The sequence below is a fragment of the Leuciscus leuciscus genome (genome assembly GCF_965113295.1).
Source record: "Leuciscus leuciscus genome assembly, chromosome: 25".
Classification (NCBI taxonomy): Eukaryota; Metazoa; Chordata; class Actinopteri; order Cypriniformes; family Leuciscidae; genus Leuciscus; species Leuciscus leuciscus.
Window position 1 is genome coordinate 31,884,676 of NC_138724.1, and position 22,690 is coordinate 31,907,365.

Consider the following 22,690-nt stretch of genomic DNA (forward strand, 5'->3'; position numbering starts at 1 on the left):
TTTGCACAATTTGATGCATTTTTGCACATTTTCAGTTATTCTTTTATGTAATATGAATGGTTTTATAAAGAGTTATTGACATCTTCCAGAGTGTGTGTTTTTTATTTATCCTTTAACTAGGGTTAGTTATCAACACACTAGCCTCGGGCACCAATGAGCCCTGGCCAACCAAGGCAGCACTAAGTTAAAAAGACATCATCATACATTATAAAGAACACACAATGTACAACATTAGGCTGTATAAAACACCAAACAAAAACGGGAGACAGATATGAGCTATGAAAAATCATTATTCTTTATGGGTTCAAGCACATTACAAGACAAGCACATATTTCAAAGAAAACTGAGTGAATGTAACTTGTCCCTCATGTCTTTGAGATCTCAAGTAAAACATATATTACAAATATGCAATAAAAGCGTCTGTTAAGAAATTTGAACATAAACAAAAACAGCAATAATATAAACAAACATATTCCCCACCCTTAACCCTAATCCCCCTACGTATCTCCACTCTGGGCAGAATTCAACTTGCGACCCCTTTTTCTTTTAGTACCTTTAGGCTTAAAAGTCCTGTCCTTATTTACAGGGCGAATTTCTTTTTCTGGATTGTTTGTGCATTTGTGTTCACTTGCCAATTTCCTTTTTGTGAGTTCAATTGCTTTCCTGTATTTATGTAGCCTTTCCATCTTCCTCTTTTTGCTTTGTGTTTGGAACCTACCAAAGGCAAGCTGGTGAGCTGCTTTAATGTTGTTATATAGGGCCAATGAAGGATTATAACTTTTGCTGTCACACCAACTACTCAAATCTTTGAGCATTTTCCAAATACAGTGCTGTGGCTGTGCTGTGTCTGTGTGTTGTGGCTGTGCTATGTCTGTGCTGTCCAATTGTGGCAGTGTATCATCTGAATGAATATGCTCTGTCTCATCATTGATTTCACTTCTGACTGTCTGACTTTCATACACTTTATTTGCCACCAACAAACACACACATAATTCACCCAAACTGTTGGTTAAACAAGAGCACTGTTGTTTAGAAACAAAGACTATGCCCACATGGTCATTATAGTGGACCACAATCGTGTTCCCATCAATCAAGAATTGCTGGGTTGCACTTGACATCTCTGCTTTTTGTTGTCGCAGTGCAACTATGTCCACCTTATCCTTTGCCACCTCTTGAGCTAATGCTAAGTGCTTGCACTTTTGACCCTGTCCATTGACTGGACATTGGCACAAACAGTGCAGCAAATCAACCTCATAAAAAATACCAGGTTTATTTTCTGAGGGGACACGAAAGAGACCTCCAGACAGATGACTGACGTTTTGATCAAGTCCATGAGACCTCATCCTCTCAGCTGCTTTAGCACTGTCGTTGGGATGTGACACTTGGGATGGGACTCGGCCAGCAAGTTTAAGATCATCCAAATGGCTAAAGACATAAGGGTTTATAATCAATGGGTTGCCAGTGTTTCATAGATTTAGACTAACCAACAACCACCCACCTACACAAATTCTGGCTATACTAAATATGAACTTTTTAATGACCTTCAACTTGTTAATGTTCTTCAGTTTTAGTATTCATTCTGTTTACAGTACTGAATATTTGAACCAAGAACCCACATAAAGTTATGGATATAGAGACTTACCAGTAGTATTTCACAACATGGTTATGAAGGATAAGTAATAAGTCATCCAACCTCTTGTTGCAATATCCCCCAAGAAAGTTGTACTTGATCCCAAAGAAGAACCTTTAAAATGAGATATCTGTATTAACTTTTGGATTATACAGTGTCAAATTGCTTGTAGACACTGATTTAATAACTTCTGGATATCCTTAAATCATTAACTTTTTCAAGAGCAGTTCCCCCTTGAATTTGTTGTTGTATTTAGGCACATTGAAAGATTTGCCCACCTCTCCACAACATTATTTGTTTCACTCTGGTGGTGGAAAAACATCCGGCCAAAATTGGACCACATGGCACCACACTGTATCCAATTGTCCTTCAGGTAGTTCAGCACTCTGTCTGACCCCGTCTCTTTGTGAATATTTTTAAGGACCGTAGAAGCTGTCTGGTGAAATTCTTTCTCCTAGAAATGTAGGTGAAATTAGGACAATGATTAGACCATTTTTATAATTACGATCCCCCACCCCCTCTCACTCCATTTTCTTACTCTGCACACAAATACAGCCCATAAGAAGAGAGGGGTATGAACTCAGCCTACTGTTACACTGGCAAATTCCTGCTGACATGACATTTCTTGATTTCTGTCTGGTCCTTGTCAACCATAACACATCTAGGAATGGAAATTGAACTTGGAAATTATCATAAAATGTGGTAAAGAAAGTTTAACCATTAAATACCTTGGTGTGAGATCATCTGCTGCCTCTTTTAGTGTCTTAAGGCATGCTTCTAGAGTAGATGTCGTCTCTTCACTCAAAATAAAAAATGACACAGGTACTCCTTTACCTTCTTCATTTTTCACCATGACTGCATAAAAGGCAAATCCATATTAAGTGATACTTTTGTAGGTAGCATCCAAAAACAACATTTGTCCCCCAAATTTTTTAAGCTGCTCCAGCTGCCATGTGGAACTGTAGACAATCATCAGGGGCTGATCCTCACTATGTGAGAGTGGTTGAAAAAGTAAAATACTGTCTTTCAACTCAGACTGGATTAGTTTTTCAACAGATACACTGTCATTTCCGTCCATTCTGATGTATTTATTGAAGCTGGCTCTAATTTGTGTTATGTCCTCTGGAGAGACAAAGAATGTTCTGTCCATAAAATCTGTTTTTCCCCGGCTCTGAGACCAGTCAATGCATTTTAAAAGAATGGCGCTATTTGAGAGCCCTTGAGAAATACACTTATGAATGAATTCTACCAAGTCCTCGTCTATGCGATTCATTCTACTTTCTTTTCTGTTAGTTAGGTCATGGCCACTATGCTCAGACATCTGCCTTACAACACAACCCCTGATATTGGCAGATGTTATGAAATGGAAGGACACATATGCCGAACAGGAATTTGCCCTTGTCGTCTCAGGTTCACCAGCCGAAGAACCTGTTTGATGGTTTGACCGCTCACACCTCCACTGGATTACATTTTTCCTGGTCTTCATATGGCTGAATCTCCCTTTTCCATTCTCATGTAGGCCATCCAGGTGGTTCCTCATGAAAAGGTCATCTGGAATAGTCCCAACATTTTCTATTGTGCGCTGTATTCTAGGATCTCTTTCTTTCCTAAGACCATCCTCAATGGACTTTCTCCAATATGTCTCCATTCTCTAAAGAGGAGGAAAATAGAACAGATGATACATAGCACACGTACGCATACCTCCATATCTTGTCAACTATTAGCAACCAATCTTGTAAAGCAACATAGAAGTCAACTCCTCATCTAATTCGTCAGTCCCTTATAGGTGTTCCCATGACCACACATGATGTAAAAATCACTGCACCATCAAGTATATTTGATATTTGTCTTGTGCTATCCTGATTATAAATTATCTGCTTCGTACGGAGCCCGGGAAGTCACCTGTGGGAAAAAAACAAAAACAATCCGTGGCGACGGTTTTGCAATCCGTTCGCTCAGTTTATAAACCGTACTCACGAATTCTCAAACTGTTCCCTCGGTTTAACAAATCGTGCCCACAGATTAATAAACCGTGCCCACGAGTTTCCAATCCGCACTCTCAGATTTGTAAACCGTGCCTTCAGTTTTTGCAATCTGTACCCACAAATTCATAAACCGTGCCCACGCTTTCGCAATCCGTTCCCACGGGTTTGTAATACTCACATATTTGTGGCTCACTCTCATTTTAGAAGAACATGTTGTTAACGAATCTTATTGTTTTATTGTGTAATAAGTGGAATACATCAAATTGTCTTAACTGCGTCTGCATGCTTAAAGCTACACTGTGTTATTTTTTTATTTGATTCTTAGCAAAAAACACTTAGTTCTTTCAAAAATATATGTGCTCATTAATGTATATTTACTTCTTTCAAGTAATAAAGTATTCTCGTAAGTTTATAATCTGCCATTGAAAGTACATACGGGTGAGGGGTTCGAATGCCGGTCGCCATGTTGCCCCTCCATCTTGAAACTACATTAGCCAAAGAGGAACATACCTGTAAATTCAAGCTTCACCTTTCGCGCTTTACACTCAGTGACACAGAGACGTATGCGAGGGGGAGATTACTCGCGACTGCCGGCAGATTTGAAAGATTGCTGATGGAGGATCACGTCTATTTTCGAGGACATGTAGCAGAGTCGTCAAGGAAGTGAAAGAGAGAATTAAAACGTCAACGCGACAGGCAAATCAGCAAGACCAAAGTCAATATTGGAGTAACTTTTCCCAGATGTCAACGCGACTTGAACTTGGAAAGAGCTCATGAGATGGAAAGAGCTCATGAGGAGCAAAGATTTTAAAACGGACGCCGAAGTTGCCTGCTTTCTTCTCGACAGGTAATCCAGCCTATTTGTGTAAATTCGAAGTTTTATAGTTGCTTGTCTAACCATAGCATGGTTGTGCATTACGCCAGAACGACCTCTAGTATAACTTGCGTTACTTTTCCTCACGTCAATGGTGAAAAGTATTGTTTACCTTGTAATATGTGCTGCGACGGATCACAGGTGATAGTTTTAAAGGCGCAGTTGGACGAAGTCGAACTGGAAGCCATGTTAATCTGGAAATAATACGGCCACCGTAGGAGTTAAAACGCCCTCGAAATTGAAAGGAACAGAAACTAATATTCACTGGGTAGTCATATAAAATTTCACCGCTAGATGTGGGAAAATATCACACAGTGTAGCTTTAAAGTGATTCTCAATTGTAGCGGGTATGGGTGGAATATACGATTTAATATGAATGACGTGCATCAAAATCTTTTGTTTATTTGTGATAATCTTAGCACTTTATTATTATTTTCTAACCTGTATTATGACTGATATTTGACGAATTGCTTTGTTCATTTTTTTGTAAGTTTTGGACAAAAGCGTCTTTTAAATATGTAGCTTAAAATGTAATAATAATAATAATAACAATTATTATTATTATTAGTATTAGTATTATTTGAGTTATACATTAACTATAAACGAGTTCACTTAGTAATACAGTAATATGTTTGTCATCAAATAATTTATCAATGCTTTATTATTATAGGCTATAACCTAACCTTTTACAGTTTTGGATAAAATAGGCCTACGTTTTTTGCATAATTTTTGATTAAAAATAAAGCATTCATAAATTATTTTATGAAAAACATATTACTGTCTTAAGTGAACTCATTTATAGTTATTAACTCAAATAATAATAATACTAATACTACTACTAATTATTATTATTATTATAATTATTACATTTTAGGCTACATATTTAGAAGACGCTTTTGTCCAAAACGTACAAAAAAATGAACAAAGCAATTCGTCAAATATCAGTCATAATACAGGTTAGAAAATAATAATAAAGTGCTAAGATTATCACAAATAAACAAAAGATTTTGATGCACGTCATTCATATTAAATCGTATATTCCACCCATACCCGCTACAATTGAGAATCACTTTAAGCATGCAGATGTATGTCAATTTGATGTATTCCACTTAATATTCAATAAAACAATATACAATAAGATTCGTTAACAACGTGTTCTTCTAAAATGAGAGTGAACCACAAATCCATGAGTACAGATTACAAACCCGTGGGAACGGATTGCGAAAGCGTGGGCACGGTTTATGAATTTGTGGGTACAGATTGCAAAAACTGAATAAGGCATGGTTTACAAATCTGAGAGCGCGGATTAGAAACTCGTGGGTACGGTTTATTAATCCGTGGGCACGATTTGTTAAACCGAGGGAACAGTTTGAGAATTTGTGAGTACGGTTTATAAACTGAGCGGACGGATTGCAAAACCGTCGCCACGGATTGTTTTGTTTTTCTCCCACAGGTGACTTCCCAGGCTCCGTAGCTTCGCAACACTGTGTGTGAGTAACTTTGAACTTGCCCAAGGTGCCATAGTTATCTGAAATTCAACAGGCTGCCACAGAAATAGCCAGCGTTGCAAAGCTAGGTGGAAGTCAGTCGGTCTTAAAGGGATAGTTCACTTTGAAATTAATTTTTGGTATGTTTTACCTTACCTCAAGGGCATCCAAGATGTAGGTGTCTTTTTTTCCGCAGTAGTTTCAATTTTGATATTTTTAGGTCAAACCGTTCTTGTCTGTAAGTCATATAATGCAGGTCGATGGTCATTATCTCAAAGAGCATGCACAGAGTCCAAATTAAAACAATTCCCCGTCGTCCAAATTAAACAATTCCCCATCGTAAGTACACATTGATGGCCTAAGACACGAAACGAGCGGTTTGTGTGAGAAAACGAACAGTATTTATATCGTTTTTACCACTTATACACAGCCATGTCCGAGTGATCTGATCTGACGTGTGCGCAGACTGGTGCATAGACATATACACACTAGATGTCGCCTTGTCTACGGCAGTTCTGATATTTGACGAATTGCTTTGTTCATTTTTTTGTAAGTTTTGGACAAAAGCGTCTTTTAAACGATTCGTTCCATTGGAACGAATGTCTTTAAGGCGACATCTAGTGTATATATCTATGCACCAGTCTGCGTACACGTCAGATCAGATCACTTGGACATGACTGCGTATAAGAGGTAAAAACGATATAAATACTGTTCGTTTTCTCACACAAACCGCTCGTTTCGTGTCTTAGGCCATCAATGTGTACTTACGATGGGGAATTGTTTAATTTGGACGACGGGGAATTGTTTTAATTTGGACTCTGTGCTTGTGTTTTGAGACAGTGACCATCGACCTGCATTATATGACTGACAGACAAGAACGGTTTGACCTAAAAATATAAAAATTTAAACTACTGTGGAAAAAAAGACACCTACATCTTGGATGCCCTTGAGGTAAGCTAAAACATACCAAAAAATTTATTTCAAAGTGAACTATCCCTTTAACCTACTTATGTCAAGGTGTCTTACAGCTATCTAGCAACAACTGGATTTCTGTGAGTAACTCAGTGTGACAACATCACCCAAACTGCATTGAAAATATCTACAATTCAACAGGCTGCCTCTGAGGTAGCCAGTATTACAAAGTTAGCTGGAAGTCAATGTCTGCACCTACCTCTGTCTAAATGCCCTCCATTTATCTAATAACAAATGGCTGCCTGCAAGTTAACCAGTGTTACGACATCACCTCAGCTGCCTTCCAGTTATCTACAGTTTAACAGGCTGCCTCAGAGTTGGCCAGGATTACAAAGCTGCTTGGAAGTTAGTCTGTTTTATCTACTTATGTCTGGTTACCTTCCAGTTATCTATCAACAACTGGATACCTGTGAGTTACCGAGTGTGGCAGCATCATCCAAGCTGCCTTCCAATTATCTACAATTCAACAGGCTGCCTTAGAGGTAGCCAGTATTACAAAGCTGCCTGGAAGTTTGTCTGTCTTAACCTACTTACGTCTAAGTGCCTCTCAGTTATCTAACAACCAATGGCTGCCTGGGAGCTACCACTTATAGGAGCTACCTACATCTAGGTGCCTTCCATTTATCTATCAACAACTGGATGCGTGTGAGTTAGCCAGTTGCCAGGTGACAACATCACCCAATCTGCACTGCAGGTATCTACAATTCAGGTAGCCAAAACAGGTAGCCAGTATTACAAAGCTGCCTGGAAGTTAGTCTGTCTTAACCAACTTAGTCTGTCTATAACCTACTCAAGGTGCCTCCCGGTTATCTAGCAACAACTGGATACCTATGAGTTGGGTATCTACAATTCGACAGGCTACTGCAGAGGCAGCCAGTCTTACAGAGCTAGTTGGAAGTGGTCTGTCTTAACCTACAACAAGCAGCCTTCCAGTTATCTATAGTTCAACAGGTATTATAAAACAGCCTTGAAGTCAGTCTCTCTTGTCTAGATGCCTCTCAGTTACCATGTCCAGATGTCTAGCAGATATCCTAAAGGATGCCGCTGCTTATCAGTTAGCTTGTAAACAATCTGAAAGAAAACCACTCAACCATGCCTCATACCATGTGCACCTCACTTAAAGCTAGGTTGTCAAACTTGTTCAAATAAGCAGACTGGGAAACATACAGGCTAATGCCTACCTACATAGCACTACTCAGTTGCTCTCCCAACCGCTCAAAAAATGAATTGGCTGCCTGGAAGTTAGCTAGCGCTAACGGCTAGCCCGTTTATAGTAAACCATTCTTTAATATCCACTGATAAGTTTAAAAGTAGTACCTGCCAACATAACTATTATAACATACTGACTATATTTTAGCTAATCTTGGCTTAAAATTGTTAGGTAAAGCTACCATTGCTGTTAACAGTTTGTTAGCTAGCTAGCTAACATCAAGTCAGGAATCTTGGTGTGACACTAGAGTCAGACCTTAGTTTCAGTAGTCATGTCAAAGCAATAACTAAATCAGCATACTATCATCTGAAAAATATTGCAAGAATTAGATGCTTTGTTTCCAGGCAAGACTTAGAGAAACTTGTGCATGCTTTCATCACCAGCAGGGTGGATTATTGTAATGGACTCCTCACTGGCCTTCCCAAAAAGACCATAAGACAGTTGCAGCTCATACAGAACGCTGCCGCTAGGATTCTGAGCAGAACCAGAAAATATGAACATATCACACCAGTCCTCAGGTCTTTACACTGGCTCCCAGTTAAATTTAGGATTGATTTTAAAGTACTATTACTGGTATATAAATCATTCAATGGCCTAGGACCTCAATACATTGCAGATATGCTCACTGAATATAAACCCAACAGATCACTCAGATCATTAGGATCATATCAGCTAGAAATACCAAGGGTTCACTCTAAGCATGGCGAGTCTGCTTTTAGCTATTATGCTGGAACCAGCTTCCAGAGGAGATCAGATGTGCTCCTACAGTGGTCACATTCAAATCCAGACTCAAAACACTTCTGTTTAGCTGTGCATTTACTGAATGAGCACTGTGCCGCTGTTCGTCCGACTGTTTGCACTGTACTGTATTTTATTTTATTTTATTTTTCTAAACTGTTTTAATTATCCTTATTTCTTTTAATTATTTTAATGTCTCCTATGTCAGCAGGGCATTTAGCCCGAAACTGTAAATGCCCACTCAGAAGGTAAAAGAAAGTGATAATGTGAAAGTGACGTGTATTAATGTGGGTTTGAAAGTAGAACAGTGTTTAAATGACGATATTAAAGTTTTCGTCTGAGAAAGAATGTGAACGCAGTGCTAAAGAAAGTGAAAAGAACGTGTGAGTAAATGAGGGAGAAAAGAAAGTTAAAGGAAAGTTGATAGATGGAAGTCGTAAGAAGATTGAAGGTTAAAAGAAGGAAAGATTTAAGTCTTAAGGGAATCCTTTGAAGGAGAGATCTATAATAATATTATTTTTTTATTTTTAAAAGTACTGTATTTAATTTAATTTTTCTAAACTGTTTTAATTATTCTTATTTCTTTTTATTATTTTAATTTCTTCTATGTAAAGCACTTTGAATTGCCATTGTGTATGAAATGTGCTATATAAATAAACTTGCCTTGCCTTGCCTTGCCTTGCCTAGCTGAGGTGCCCATTCAGCCAAGAAAAAAATAGTTTTGTCTATAGCCTTACTCAAAGCACATGTAACTTAAACACTTTAAACATTTCAAAATGAATTCAAATACAGTCACATTCCTATCCTACGATATCTAGGCTACTCACCTTACCAACGTTGAGTCGAACTGCTTCACTGAAGGGGGCTGGAAGTTGAAATCTAGCGCCAGTGCTGGGATTGGCTGAAACTGTAGGGGGCGGGGAGTGCCCTCCATGCAGCGTTGCCTGGAAGACGACGTTATTGGAAATCACCAGACAAACACAGCAAAGAAGGTGGCAGAGAAGGGGTTCTATGTTATGTCCTGAAGATCGCATCTTGGTGAGAAACTTGACTCCTAGAGCTGGAACTGGGAAGCTTCGAAACCACTGGGAAGATGTTGTACACACAGTAGTCTGTCAAGCGGAAGGAAAATGGCTAATTTTTTAAGTGAAACCAGAACAGGGTAAAGGAAATCTCATGTCCTCCACCGTAACCTCTGGATGCCTTGTGGTTATCTACCATTGGAGATTGGTATCTTGGAAAGGAAGAAAAGACAAAGAGACCAGTGAAAAGACCAAAACCAGTAAATAGATGTGGACCAGGCAAAGAAAAAGAAGAAGAGGATGAAGATTATCATTACTATTATTACCTACCTGTGGTCCAGCCTTCAAATGTCATTCTTTGAAGTGTATGATAGTTTGTATATAAATTTCTGTATCACATGTGCTATTTGTGAATGCTAAGCTGATGGCAGAGACCATGCAGTTACAGGTGATGGTGTTTAAATAAAGGAATGCGTTGTTTCACAATAATAAGGGTAATGAAGGTGTTCATGCTAATGGTGTATAAAGAGATGTAATTATTTTAGCTGACACATGCTATAATTCCAGATCTTATTTAAGTAGTTCAATAGAGTTGAAGACATGGGAAACGTTGGAGAGCATTAGAGTTCTTTTTCACCTTACTTTTAAAACTCTAAATTAAAAAGCAAAAGTAAAATGCTCATGGCCGCATGGGCACTCATAACGATGCAGAGCAGAGTGAGCATTTTTAATGAATTCCTATGGAAGTTGAGCTTCCATAGAAATGCTCTGCTCTACGCCAGTGGACACACACCGTTATGAATGGCTGTGCGCATTTTACTTTCGCCTTTGAATTAGATGGAATTCTGGAGCGGCAATTACTTGAATGGTGGGTTCATTATTATTCTTGATGAAAAACACAACAAAACAGTATAATGACTGTGGTGAGGGGGGCATTATTCAGCGAGGTCTGCATTGAGAGAGAGAGCTGCGAGATGAGCGGTGAGTAAGTAGGTCAAGTACATAGTCATTTTAAAACTCCAGTACAGCATTTCAACACCCTTATTTAATCAAATATTTACACAAAAAATCTAGCCGTATAATTGTGCCATTTAGTCATTTAAACATTCTTTCTGAAATAACCATTAGTGGAATTCAACTATGTGACACTGTCACACATGACGCATGTTTTAACCACTCTATGTATTATAATGATTTGATGTATATTAGAGTTTTAATAGGTTTACATGTTGTCTTAGTCATTTTAGTCCATTTTATTCCTCTTATTTGTTTTATGTGTGTATGTCTTTAAATGATTATGGTCTGCCTGTCATGTGAGCAATCACATGACAGGAAACAGGAAATAGCCAGCATAAAAGAAGGAGCATGGCAAACAAACGGGGTCTCTGTCAAGAGGACCAAAGCTGGATCGAGGAGTTGCTTTTAAGGACTTACCATTCCAGCAAACCACATCACTTTCATTGGATTATCACTACAGTTGGATTGTATATACACCGGTGGACACTTACACATTGGGACTTACAGCACGCAAGGACTCTTAAGGACTGTTTTAGGGTATGGAACCAATGGACTATGCTTTTAACAGCCTAAGGCTTCTTTGTTGTATTATGTTGTTTTAAGTCCTGGTAGAAATTGTAAATACACTTCATTCATTCACTTTATTTCTGTTGTCGTCTCATCTTTTAAAACACTTGAAAAAACTCACACAGTTTAATCTGACCCCATTTTTAGCTCATGTAACTCTACTGATAAGGCCGATTGTTACATATGGTGGCCCGTACGGGGACGTTTAAAGATTTTTAACGCTGTGTTGAGAAGAGTGTTTTAAGATGACGACTAGTCAAGATAGTGCTGCTTCTTTTAATACATCAGCTGGTTTTAATGATGAACAGTTTTTACATCATTGTGAGTGTGTACAGCTTCGGGCTGAGGTGATTGCTCTTAAAAACATTGTTTTAAAATTGGAGAAGAATTTTAAAGACTCTGTTGAAAGTAATCTTAATCTTGAAGTGTATTTTAGAGAGGCTGTGGATTTAAAATTGTGTAAAATGGAGGAATCTATAAAGGATGCCGTGGGAACACTGGAGAGAGAGGTCATCGAGTGTTTCAAGAGGAGAGACAAGAAATGGATGAAACAACTGGATGAAACAGTTTAATCTGACCCCATTTTTAGCTAATGTAACTCTACTGATAAGGCCGATTGTTACAAACTGAAAAGACAAGTCCATGGGGAAATAACATTTATTCAAATATTTACATTTACGAGACGCTTTTATCCAAAGCAACTTAAATTGTATTTCAAGGTTCACATTTACATCCTTATCAGTTCTTGCTTTCTCTGGGAATCAAACCCATGACTTTGGCATTGCAAGCGCCAACACTCTACTGTTAGAGCTACAGGAAAGCTTTTCTGTAGAAAACATATTTCTATGTAAAGACCACCCATCGGCCCAACCACCCATCGGCCCCGGTATATAATGTGTGTATGTCTTTTCAGTGAAGTTCACTTAATTTATTAGAACTTAGTTTCAATATTACTTTAGCTCTATGCTTAATCTGACTCCAATTTCAAATGATAATCAAATTTAGATTGTGTTTCTTATTAGACAATAATCATAAATATTGATTATGATTTAATTTAGATCTTTTATTGTGGGAATCCCATAAGTTTATATGAGCCATTTGGTACACACCTTTACAGACACAGATAGAGTTGATTGCATCTGAGACTCAGTCACAATGTTATTGCATCTGACTAAAGATTACTGAAAATACACATAATCTTTTAACAGTCATAGTCACCAATTACCCTTTATTAGTATTATACAATGAGAGAACTTTACATATTACCTATAATACATATACAACACAAAAATATATATAATTCTAAAATATTACAAGTTGCCTGTCGAAACAAAACATCTATGCTGTACATTAATACAACCTTGTTCTAGATTTATTATAATTTTGTGACATTTGTAATTACACATATTTCTAGAGTGAGAGTGGGTTGTTTTATAAATGATAAATGTATAACTCTTCTTAATAAAATAAGTTAGTCCAATACAAATTAGTACTAAATGAAATATTTAACACAGACTACAAGCATCTTCAAATATTCTCCTTTAAATTAGCTTTTCCCCATTTCTACATTATGGCTAAAAAGAGAAAAAAAACATAAATTCAACATTCTCAAAATTTGTTGGGAAAATAGACAGAATCCTAATTTGCTTTCAGCTATATTTTTGGCTTTTGGAAGGGCACTTTTTACTTGAATGGACAGGACAGTTTGAGAAGAATCAGAAAGTGACATGTGAAGAGGAGAATGGGAATAGGATCATGAAAGAAAATGTTTCTGAGACTCTAAAGTAGGTTCTCCAAAGTGCTGCTGCATGACCCACAAAGTTATATGGCTCTGACTACTGGACATCTTCAAGGGATTCTAAGAGAGATAAAATAATAAGAATAAAGAACATTGCAAGAAATCTGATGTTAAAGGGGTCATGGAAACTGTATTTTTATGTCTGAGGTCAATGGAAGCTTGTTTCCGCCACTGAATAATAAATAAATAATAATAATTGCGACTTTAGTATCTCACAATTCTGACTTTTTTTCTCACAATTGCGATATATCAAGTCAGAATTGTGACATTTTTCTCAGAATTGCGAGATATGAAGTCAGAATTGTGAGAAATAAAGTCGCAATTCTGAGAAATAAAGTCGCAATTGCGTGTTATAAAGTCAGAATTGTGAGATTTTCTATTTTCTGACCAGTTTTTGACCCTCTTTTTCAGACACTCTCATTCAAGACTTGAAACTAAATGCTCACTTCGATGATTGGCTAACAGTTTTGCATATTAAAATAATATTTAGCTTGTTTTGAAAACGTTTGATGTTGGAAAATATCTTACACTCGACGCAATGCAGACCAGGCGCCACACAAGTGTGTTTTGCTAGTTTCAGCCCGACGCAGTTTCCATTTTCACGTTCTGCGTCACATTGTTTAAATAGTAAATGCATTTCTGCCCGGCTGTGGCCCATGGGCTGCTGGTCTGAGAACCAGGTGTGTGTTCAGGAGTATTGTTGGAGCGTTGCTATTTTGAGGAACAGAAATACTGTAGACTGAGCCATTTACCGACTGAATCTGCTCTAAAGTCAATGGCGCAATTTTTATTTATTTTTTGCGGGCCCATCAGACACACACTCTACTTATTACACACACACACTGCTTATTACACACACACTGCTTATTACACACACACTGCTTATTACACACACTCTGCTTATTACACACACACTGCTTATTACACACACACTGCTTATTACACACACACTGCTTATTACACACACACTCTGCTTATTACACACACACTCTGCTTATTACACACACACACTGCTTATTACACACACACACACTGCTTATTACACACACACACTGCTTATTAAATTACACAAACTCCGTTTGCTCTCTGGAGATGCGTTCAGTTTTTCCGTTTGCAAATTGCATCACGTAAATAACAAATCCGCCATGGCGCGAACAGTATGGAAGCATAGGGAATGGGAGATCAGACTCTGATTGATTTAACACACATCCATCCATCTGTCTGTCTGTCTGTCTGTCTATCTATCTATCTATCTATCTATCTATCTATCTATCTATCTATCTATCTATCTGTCTGTCTGTCTGTCTATGTCTGTCTATCTATCTATCTATCTGTCTGTCTGTCTATGTCTGTCTATCTATCTATCTATCTATCTGTCTGTCTGTCTATCTATCTATCTGTCTGTCTGTCTGTCTGTCTGTCTATCTATCTATCTATCTATCTATCTATCTATCTGTCTGTCTATGTCTGTCTATCTATCTATCTGTCTGTCTGTCTGTCTGTCTGTCTGTCTATGTCTGTCTATCTATCTATCTATCTATCTATCTATCTATCTATCTATCTGTCTGTCTATGTCTGTCTATCTATCTATCTGTCTGTCTGTCTATGTCTGTCTATGTCTGTCTATCTATCTATCTGTCTGTCTGTCTGTCTGTCTGTCAACAAAAGCCTAATACCAGTTGTTAAAAGGCCACAATTATCATCCACTGTAAAAAGGTTTTCAAGCAGTACTTCATCCAATTAATAATTTGTCTTTCAATTCAGTTTACCATTATTTGTTTTATTTTCAAATAATATTTTTATTTGTTCAAAACATAGTTAAATATAAATATTTTTCATTAAGAGCTCAAATAAGAAATATTTGTTTCGACGAATGTACAATTTCAAGGTTACACACAGGATTGCGCATGGGCATTAAACACAAATCTTCTCGACGACAACGACCAGTCAGCAGACCGCTGTAACCGCTCTTCTACGTGCCGTGGATCACTTTGCTGCTCCAGAGAGAATCAGATTTCATCGCGGATAAACTGAAGTAAGTGAAACAAACAACCATTTAAATGTGCTGCTGTATATTTAGAAGCCTGTACAAGACATGTTGCTCTGCCGAATTTATCTGTTAGATATCGTAATGTAACTTAGGTTAGTTTAAAAATGTGTTAGCTAGCTTAGTTTACAGTAGGCAAGTTCATGTTAATGTGTCGACGTTAATCAATTCCTGACCGATTGCAAAAGGGAACATATAATGTTACGTTTACCCCTGGCTTATTTTGATTTTACAATGGTAATTAACGTGAACGTTTAATCATTGAACATAACGTTATCTCGATGCAGCGTCATAAGAACGACGTTCTCTGGTTAAAACCATAGAAACCTGATCAACAACTAAGGAGCTAAAGTTAACTTACATGTAAAAGGACTGACGTTCACTTGTGATTAATGGTAACGTTATCTAACACGTATGACTGTCGACCCTCACAATGGTCATTTATTTATGGATTGTATGCATAGAAGTATTGCTGCATTGGCGCCAATCGGTTGATGTCGGTTGGTTTTCAAAAAAGTGTAGTAGCAGCTACTAGCCAGAGGACACTGGGGGGGCAGACATTTTTTCGTGGCGTTAGTAATAGGATTGACACACTATTGAATCATATATTATAATGATTGTTATATCAACTGATAACGTATATTGTGCCAAAGTTTGTTGACCATAATGTACCCTCATGCCAAATTTGTACTATCTTGATGCAGGATACTGACACCGATACAAAGAGCACTTAAAATCTCATCCTTTATATGGGAGAAACAGTGGAGGACCTCATCAAAGATTTCCTGGTAAGGAAAGATTACTTTAGAGATGTGAAAATGCTAGATATGGCTGTCCACTTCAAAATTAGCCATCAGACTATGTTCAGATATATGTCTGATAACAGTCTGAAGGCTAATTTCAAATATAGAAACAATTACTTTCAGCTAAAATCAGAGTCCCATGTGCTGGAAAGTTTGTGCAACTTATATTTATATGTCAACAACAAATTGGAGTAAATTTTATAATTAGTTAGAAGTATTAGTATTATGTAAACTAATTTGGGGGGAAACCCAAGCTGTATTGATTCCTTATTCTTTTTTTCTTTTTCTTTTCTCCTTCCTAAATTCTTTTCCAGGTGTTGGAGAAGGAAGAGGCTGAAAAAACTCTTCAGCAGAAACCATGGAAATCTTTGTCATCAGAGATGCACAAGCTGTATACCCACAAACATTGGAATCATACTTGAGGGTCAAGAGGTTCTGAGGGACTTGCTGTCTGTCGCAAATGTTGAAAAAGTTGAAAATCTGACACGAAATTGTGGATGTGTGGAAGTAATGTATATAATAATTTAATAAATATCGATTTAATGAAAATTATGTGTCTTTTTTATTTGATTTTGGACAAGATTAATTAATGTTCCTTAATGGGAAATATGTTTTATTGAATCCATATCTTTTTGTTTGTTTAAAATAAATAATTTCTATTAACTTGTATTTTTAAAAATGAGAAATAATTGTATTATTAAATCAATATCTATTTAATTGGAGAAAACAAATAATTTCTAATACATATTTATTAAATGAGAATTTTTGTTTTGATTAAATCTATATATTTTTGTTTAGATCAAAAATAGAATTTAAATTAATTGATTTTTTTCAACAAGAAAAATATGCTTTGTGCCAAGTTTTATAAAATAGTTTTCATAGACATAGAAAATATTGGTAAGGGCAAGTTATTTATTTTTCATTGGCTCAAGTTATAAAATATAGATGTGAACCATTACCCTAAACATTTTTAATTGGATGAATGAAAATATTTTTTCAGTGTATATTAGTTTGATATTCCAAGCCCCATTTCTTTGGATAACAATAGGGATGTTATAAATACTGTATTATCCCGAGCATCTATATAACTGTTACAAAGAAATGTGATCCATGAATGAATTTGATCTCTTAAATTTACAAGACATTTTTTTATTGATTGAAAGGTTTATTCAAAAGTGTATTTATTTTTATTTTTAGAAAAGATTAAGAAATATATAATACATAAACTGTAAATTTTGTAAAGCAAATATAGAAGAGCCATACCTTCTCCACCAGGCGTCAGAAGCACGATGATAAGAAGAGACAGATGTTCAATGTTGCAAGAAAGAAGTGTTTGATTGTCTTCCGGCTCATTTTGACCAAAAATCACTCTCAGCCTTCTAGGATCTGACAAGAACATAAAACCCAAAATCAGAGACATTAAATGGATAAAATATTTTTTTCCAATGTCAATAATGGTGGAGACTGTGAAAGAAAACTTATACCTACCGGTTACTCCAGGGAAATAAGTTAATGCTTTTTCCTTTATCTTTCCAATGGTGGTGTTGTTAAATTCATCAGTTGATGATGCCACTGATAAAACTTTAATCTTGTTTCTATTAATCCTGATGCGGAGCTGAAAAGCCATTTCCATTTCCATAGCGCTGTTCAAGGAAGATTCACCTGAAACAGTGTGACTGAAATAATCAACTGATCATACAAGGAAATATAAAGCAACTTTATAACCACTTTCTCTTTCATTTTTGCCAGCCACCACTTACTTAGTTTGCTTTTAATTGTGAAAAAATGCTGACGTAAACTACAGCCATGGGGTCGGCACTTTAAACTATACCGCTATGGTGTACTAAAAGACTAAGACACAATTTTGCTCAAGTTTCTCTCTCTCTCTCTCTCTCTCTCTCTTTCTCTCACACACGCACACACACACACACACACACACACACACACATAACTATTTTAAATTATATTCTATTTTAAAAGGGCTATTCAATTCTGTTCCTGCAGCTTTTGAATGAATTACGATCACTTTACTCATAATCAGTTATGTGGCAACAATGCAATTAATGATTAGCAATTAGCTATAATTTAGTTAATATGAATCATACTGAGAAGTAACTAAGAAGTAATCAAACTGAAAAATACTGAGAAGAAAGAATTAAGTGAACACAAATCTCATCTCATACACTCATCACAATTAGGTAAATTCACCTATGGGTGAAGTTAATAACCCTTTTTGAGAGACGCGATTATTTAGAACATTTGAGAACACCTCCTCCTGTAAAATAATCAGAGCAACTTAATATTGTTTACGGTGAGGGGAAGGTTGTCAAAGAGGAAGAAGACTTTATTGGAAAATGTTTTTACATCTTTATTTTTCCTTGCCTATAGAACACAGTAGCTAATTCATATCTTTATCTGCAACAGTCACACTTTCACTTGTGTGAAGAACCCACTGTGGTTGTCCACTCAAACCATTGTCCTTTATTCATTTTTAAGTTTTTATTATGTATTTGTTGATATGTATATAGATGCAATAAAGTCACACTAAATGTTGCATAGTGGCATGGTAGCATTATATGATTATTTTAGGTGTATTTCTACAGTTGTCCAGCAGGTGACATCACAGGTCTATTTATGGACATAATCATGAAGATATAGGCTAAATAAATTACTTGAAGGAACAGTGTAACAATGCTGTATGGTATTCACTTCTATCTGCTAAACTCTTAAAATACAAAGAAAAAAGGTTTGACGTGTAATCAATATTCCCTCTCTAAAATCTGCCAACCTTCATCTCACCCACTGACATCACAACTTTCAAGAATCAGGTGAAGACACACTTCTTCCAAAACACTTGACTAGTCCACAGCCATAAACAAGGACACTTATTAAAATCATGTTTTCTATCTCTCTCTCTCTCTCACACACACACTCACACTCACACACACACACACACACACACACACACACACACACACACACACACACACACACACACACACACACACACACACACACACACACACACACACACAGTGAAATATTATTCTGTTTCTCTGTGCTCTAATCTAGTTTATAATTTAAACTTGGCATTGTGTGTTATGAAAATTGTTCCTTTGAAAAAGTAAAAGTAAAGATAAAAAAAGATAAGTGTCTCCTAAATCAATCAATTGAAATGTAAATGAGCCTATTTGCAAATATATAACATGCCATTTATTTTTATTTAAGGGAAACGATGGTTTGGTTAAAGCAATTGCCACTGTTGTTGATATCAACTTTGTTTGACATGTTCTTACATGGCAGAGTCTATTTGCCTCGGTGCGACACCAGCTGAGCACAAAATGAAATGAGTAGATGTTTTTAAGCACTCATGGGCAGATTTTAAACAAACAAAGCAAAACTCATTTTTACATTTACTACATGACACCATTTTACATCCCTCATTAGTGTGTTCAATCAGCACACCACAAAATATGCATGCGCGAATGGCTGGACACTGGACATGAACACTGGACCCTTTATATACAACTGATGATAAAGTGATGATTGGACAGTCTCTCAGCAGTTCCTGATTACGGCGTTTACATCCCCCATTTCCACATCGATCAGCACGAGGCTGAGGTCCTCTCCACTCTCTCACACACTGCCAGCAGAATTTAAAGGGTTTTCTGTTGTTCGCTGTACAAACTGAGCACTCCACACAGAGATTGGAAACATCAGACCTTTCAGTGAAGATGCCACAACCAGGACACTGAATATGGAATATAAAAGAAAATCACACATGATCCATCTGACGTGAAATCTCTTATTAAGGCAGAAATGTACTTACATCCACGAAGTTGACCGTCTCATTAACAGTGTTCGTCCCAAGCTTGTCCTCAAAAGCCGACTGCTCAGCAGGTGTGAGTTTCGCCAGTGTTCTGACTTCATCATACGGCCATTTCTTCGCACACAGCGGACATTTGAACTCAGTCTTTCCCTGAAATGAAATATCACAGCTTATGAGTAGTAATCATAATATTAATAATAACATTAATTTTAAAAATACTTTGAGGTATAAAAATGCAAGTGAAATTTGTATAGACAGACTCACATCGTTCAGTTGAGCTCTGCAACAATCTGTCAGTGACTCTGGACTAGTCACGTGACCGCAGGATAATTCAGCTCTTAAAACACTTGCGTCATTATCAAGTGGATCTGAAAGATTTACAAAGCTTCGTAAATTACACTAAATATATTTATCAGCCCACAATGAAAACTGCATTCACAGAAAGTTATTCTAATTTATACATTTACATAAGGTGAGAATGGTATCTGGCTGTAAAAACCTGTTTTACATTCCAGTTTCCCGTTTTATTAAGGCATATTCACATAAAAATATGATATAGATAAATAGTGTTTATTAAAATAGCACCTTAAATCAAATGAAACAGTAACTAGCCTACAACGGTAGCAGAAAGAAAAAAAGTTATTCTCCAATCTACATAACATTATTTAATATGAATGTATAAACTTTTTTTTTTTTCAAAAATACTATCATACTATCATACTATTTAGGTTACTTACTATAGTAAAAGCACGGTAGTAATTAGTAAAGTAATTCGACTCCTTTCCTTGTTTATCTATAATTACCCTACGTAAAGTGAAGGTTGTTTTTTCAAGTGAAGGAATGTCATTCAAAAGCAGTTTTCCGAAATCTGCCCTTCAGAATAAATTCTAGTGCTTGGGAAAGTATCTGTGTGTGACTAGAATCAGCTTCCGCTCAAAATTTATCATAACAAATAGTCTGTATTTAGGCGGTATAAAACTTACCGAGGTCGCTTGGTTTTGACACCAATTTCATGCCTTTGTCGAATGGAGTGAATTTCTTAATGTCTTCAGACATTTTAAACAACGTCGGCTTCGTACAATTGTGTTGTCAGAGTCAAGTCTGAAACTTCTCCTCACCAGTTTAAGCGTCGACTGACTGTTTTGAACCGCCCACCGCCTGTGCAGGAGCGCGGGCACAACGTAACGCGGGGCTAGTTGTAACACACTTGTTCTAAATACTTCACGAAACTTGGTGTATTTACTAGTTGCCATATCAACACTATATAGAGAAAAAATTGCGCCAAAATAATTTTTTTTTTGGAAGATATCCATAGACATTTATTAAACCATTGCACAAGTAGGCTACATTTCTTAAGTACATTTTTCATCTCTATTTTTGGTTTATTTAAAATTAGAAAAATCTGATATTATTTTAATCTCCAATATGTTATTTAACAGTTGAGATAGTTATTTAATGCTTCACTAACTAGCAGAAGACACTAGCAGGGTTTAAATCCCAGTTGTGCAGGCGGGGCATGTTGTCACACTGCGTTACAATGTGCCCCTATTAGAAATATGCAATTATATTCTATACTTTTATTAATTCTATTGAGAAAACATGAGAAAAAGGTGAATAAAGACTGAGAGTCAATGTTCAGAAATTACTAATTATTTATTTGTTTTGAACTATGTTGTATAGCTGTGTTTTCATGTGTTAGTAGTCAAAACTAAAAAATGAGTTTATATTTAATTATTAAAAAATGCCATTATTTTATATGAAAAAGTTAATAATTGTATTTTATTTAGAAAATATTTTAGTTTGTCTTGTATATGTTTTTATTAGATCAGATAACATTTTAAGCTGTCATGTGGTCATGTTACAATGTGCCCCTCACATGTTACAATGTACCCCACCTATGGGGCATGTTGTCACATTTCACTTCCATTCTTTCGGGGTATGTCAAGAAAAAAGTATATACTGTATTAATAAAACCAAACCACATAATTGTACTAGACATGTGAGAAATGAATGTGGGAAAAAATAAATACTCTGAACCATAAGTAGTTCTCTTACGAGAGGTCTCTCGTACTGCGTAAGATATCTTACGCTAGGGGAAAATCCTTTTTCCGCGAGATATTGAAGCCAAAAATTATCCTTAATTTTGTAATAATGCAAAACGCGTTGCGGCAGCATGCAGACATAGGCGAGGCAGCTCGCGCGCCTATTGGCTGCTCTGCGGCAACTGCAGCAGCCTATCGAGCGAGGCCTGGCGTGACGCCAGACCCAATCAGGGCACTTCGCGCCCGCTGCGTCACGTCCCGCCGAAATGGGCGTGGTCTAGGCCTATAAATACCGCTCACAGGCAGCTATTATCTGATTTTTCATCCTTCAAGCGAAGCACACGCATCGCTGGAGCTGGAGAAGAAGCCGCGCCGTCTGAGAGAGAGCACCTTCAGCGGGACGAGTCACTGAAGTCGCTGGCCGCGCCGCCTTCCTGCCTTCCTGCTGCGCTTTCCGGCGCTTATATCCTTTCTGATTACACTGTACTCTATTTGTGTGTGTGTGTCGCCGCCGCGACACACATTCTAAAAGAGCTAGCGTCTTTTTAAAGATGCCTTCCTGCGGCTCGTGCAGAGCCACACTCAGCGACGGGGACCGCCACGTGGTTTGCGTTTCCTGCCTGGGTGAGGAACATGCAGTTCTCGCGCTCGCTGACGGCGGCTGCCCTC

At 37.1% G+C, this 22,690-nt stretch overlaps 1 protein-coding gene and 2 long non-coding RNA genes across 3 annotated transcripts in view; all 3 read right to left on the bottom strand.

Annotated features, from left to right (window-relative positions):
- The window catches only part of LOC309491317, a 155,046-nt gene that overhangs the window by 108,930 nt on the left and 23,426 nt on the right, over positions 1–22,690 (bottom strand). The gene's annotated exons all lie outside the window — the stretch shown is intronic.
- On the bottom strand, positions 241–2,137 carry LOC309491246 (uncharacterized protein). Its single transcript, XM_082160730.1, has 3 exons — positions 1,909–2,137; positions 1,643–1,744; positions 241–1,425 (listed from the first exon to the last, which is right to left on the bottom strand). The coding sequence occupies exons 1-3, from the start codon at positions 1,971–1,973 to the stop codon at positions 498–500; spliced, it is 1,095 nt and encodes a 364-aa protein (XP_082016856.1). The 5' UTR covers positions 1,974–2,137; the 3' UTR covers positions 241–497.
- On the bottom strand, positions 19,462–21,086 carry LOC309490166. The gene is made up of 4 exons (XR_014202616.1): positions 20,963–21,086; positions 20,244–20,347; positions 19,980–20,129; positions 19,462–19,901 (listed from the first exon to the last, which is right to left on the bottom strand). It is a non-coding gene; the product is annotated as an uncharacterized lncRNA (long non-coding RNA).

Bases quoted from the DNA above. Each gene is read 5' to 3' on its own strand.
- LOC309491246 (XM_082160730.1), bottom strand. From the start codon at position 1,973: ATGTGGTCCAATTTTGGCCGGATGTTTTTCCACCACCAGAGTGAAACA. The intron at 1,745-1,908 runs GTGGGCAAATCT...CTCATTTTAAAG, and splicing joins ACAAATAATGTTGTGGAGAG to GTTCTTCTTTGGGATCAAGT. The intron at 1,426-1,642 runs GTAAGTCTCTAT...TTATGTCTTTAG, and splicing joins CATGTTGTGAAATACTACTG to CCATTTGGATGATCTTAAAC.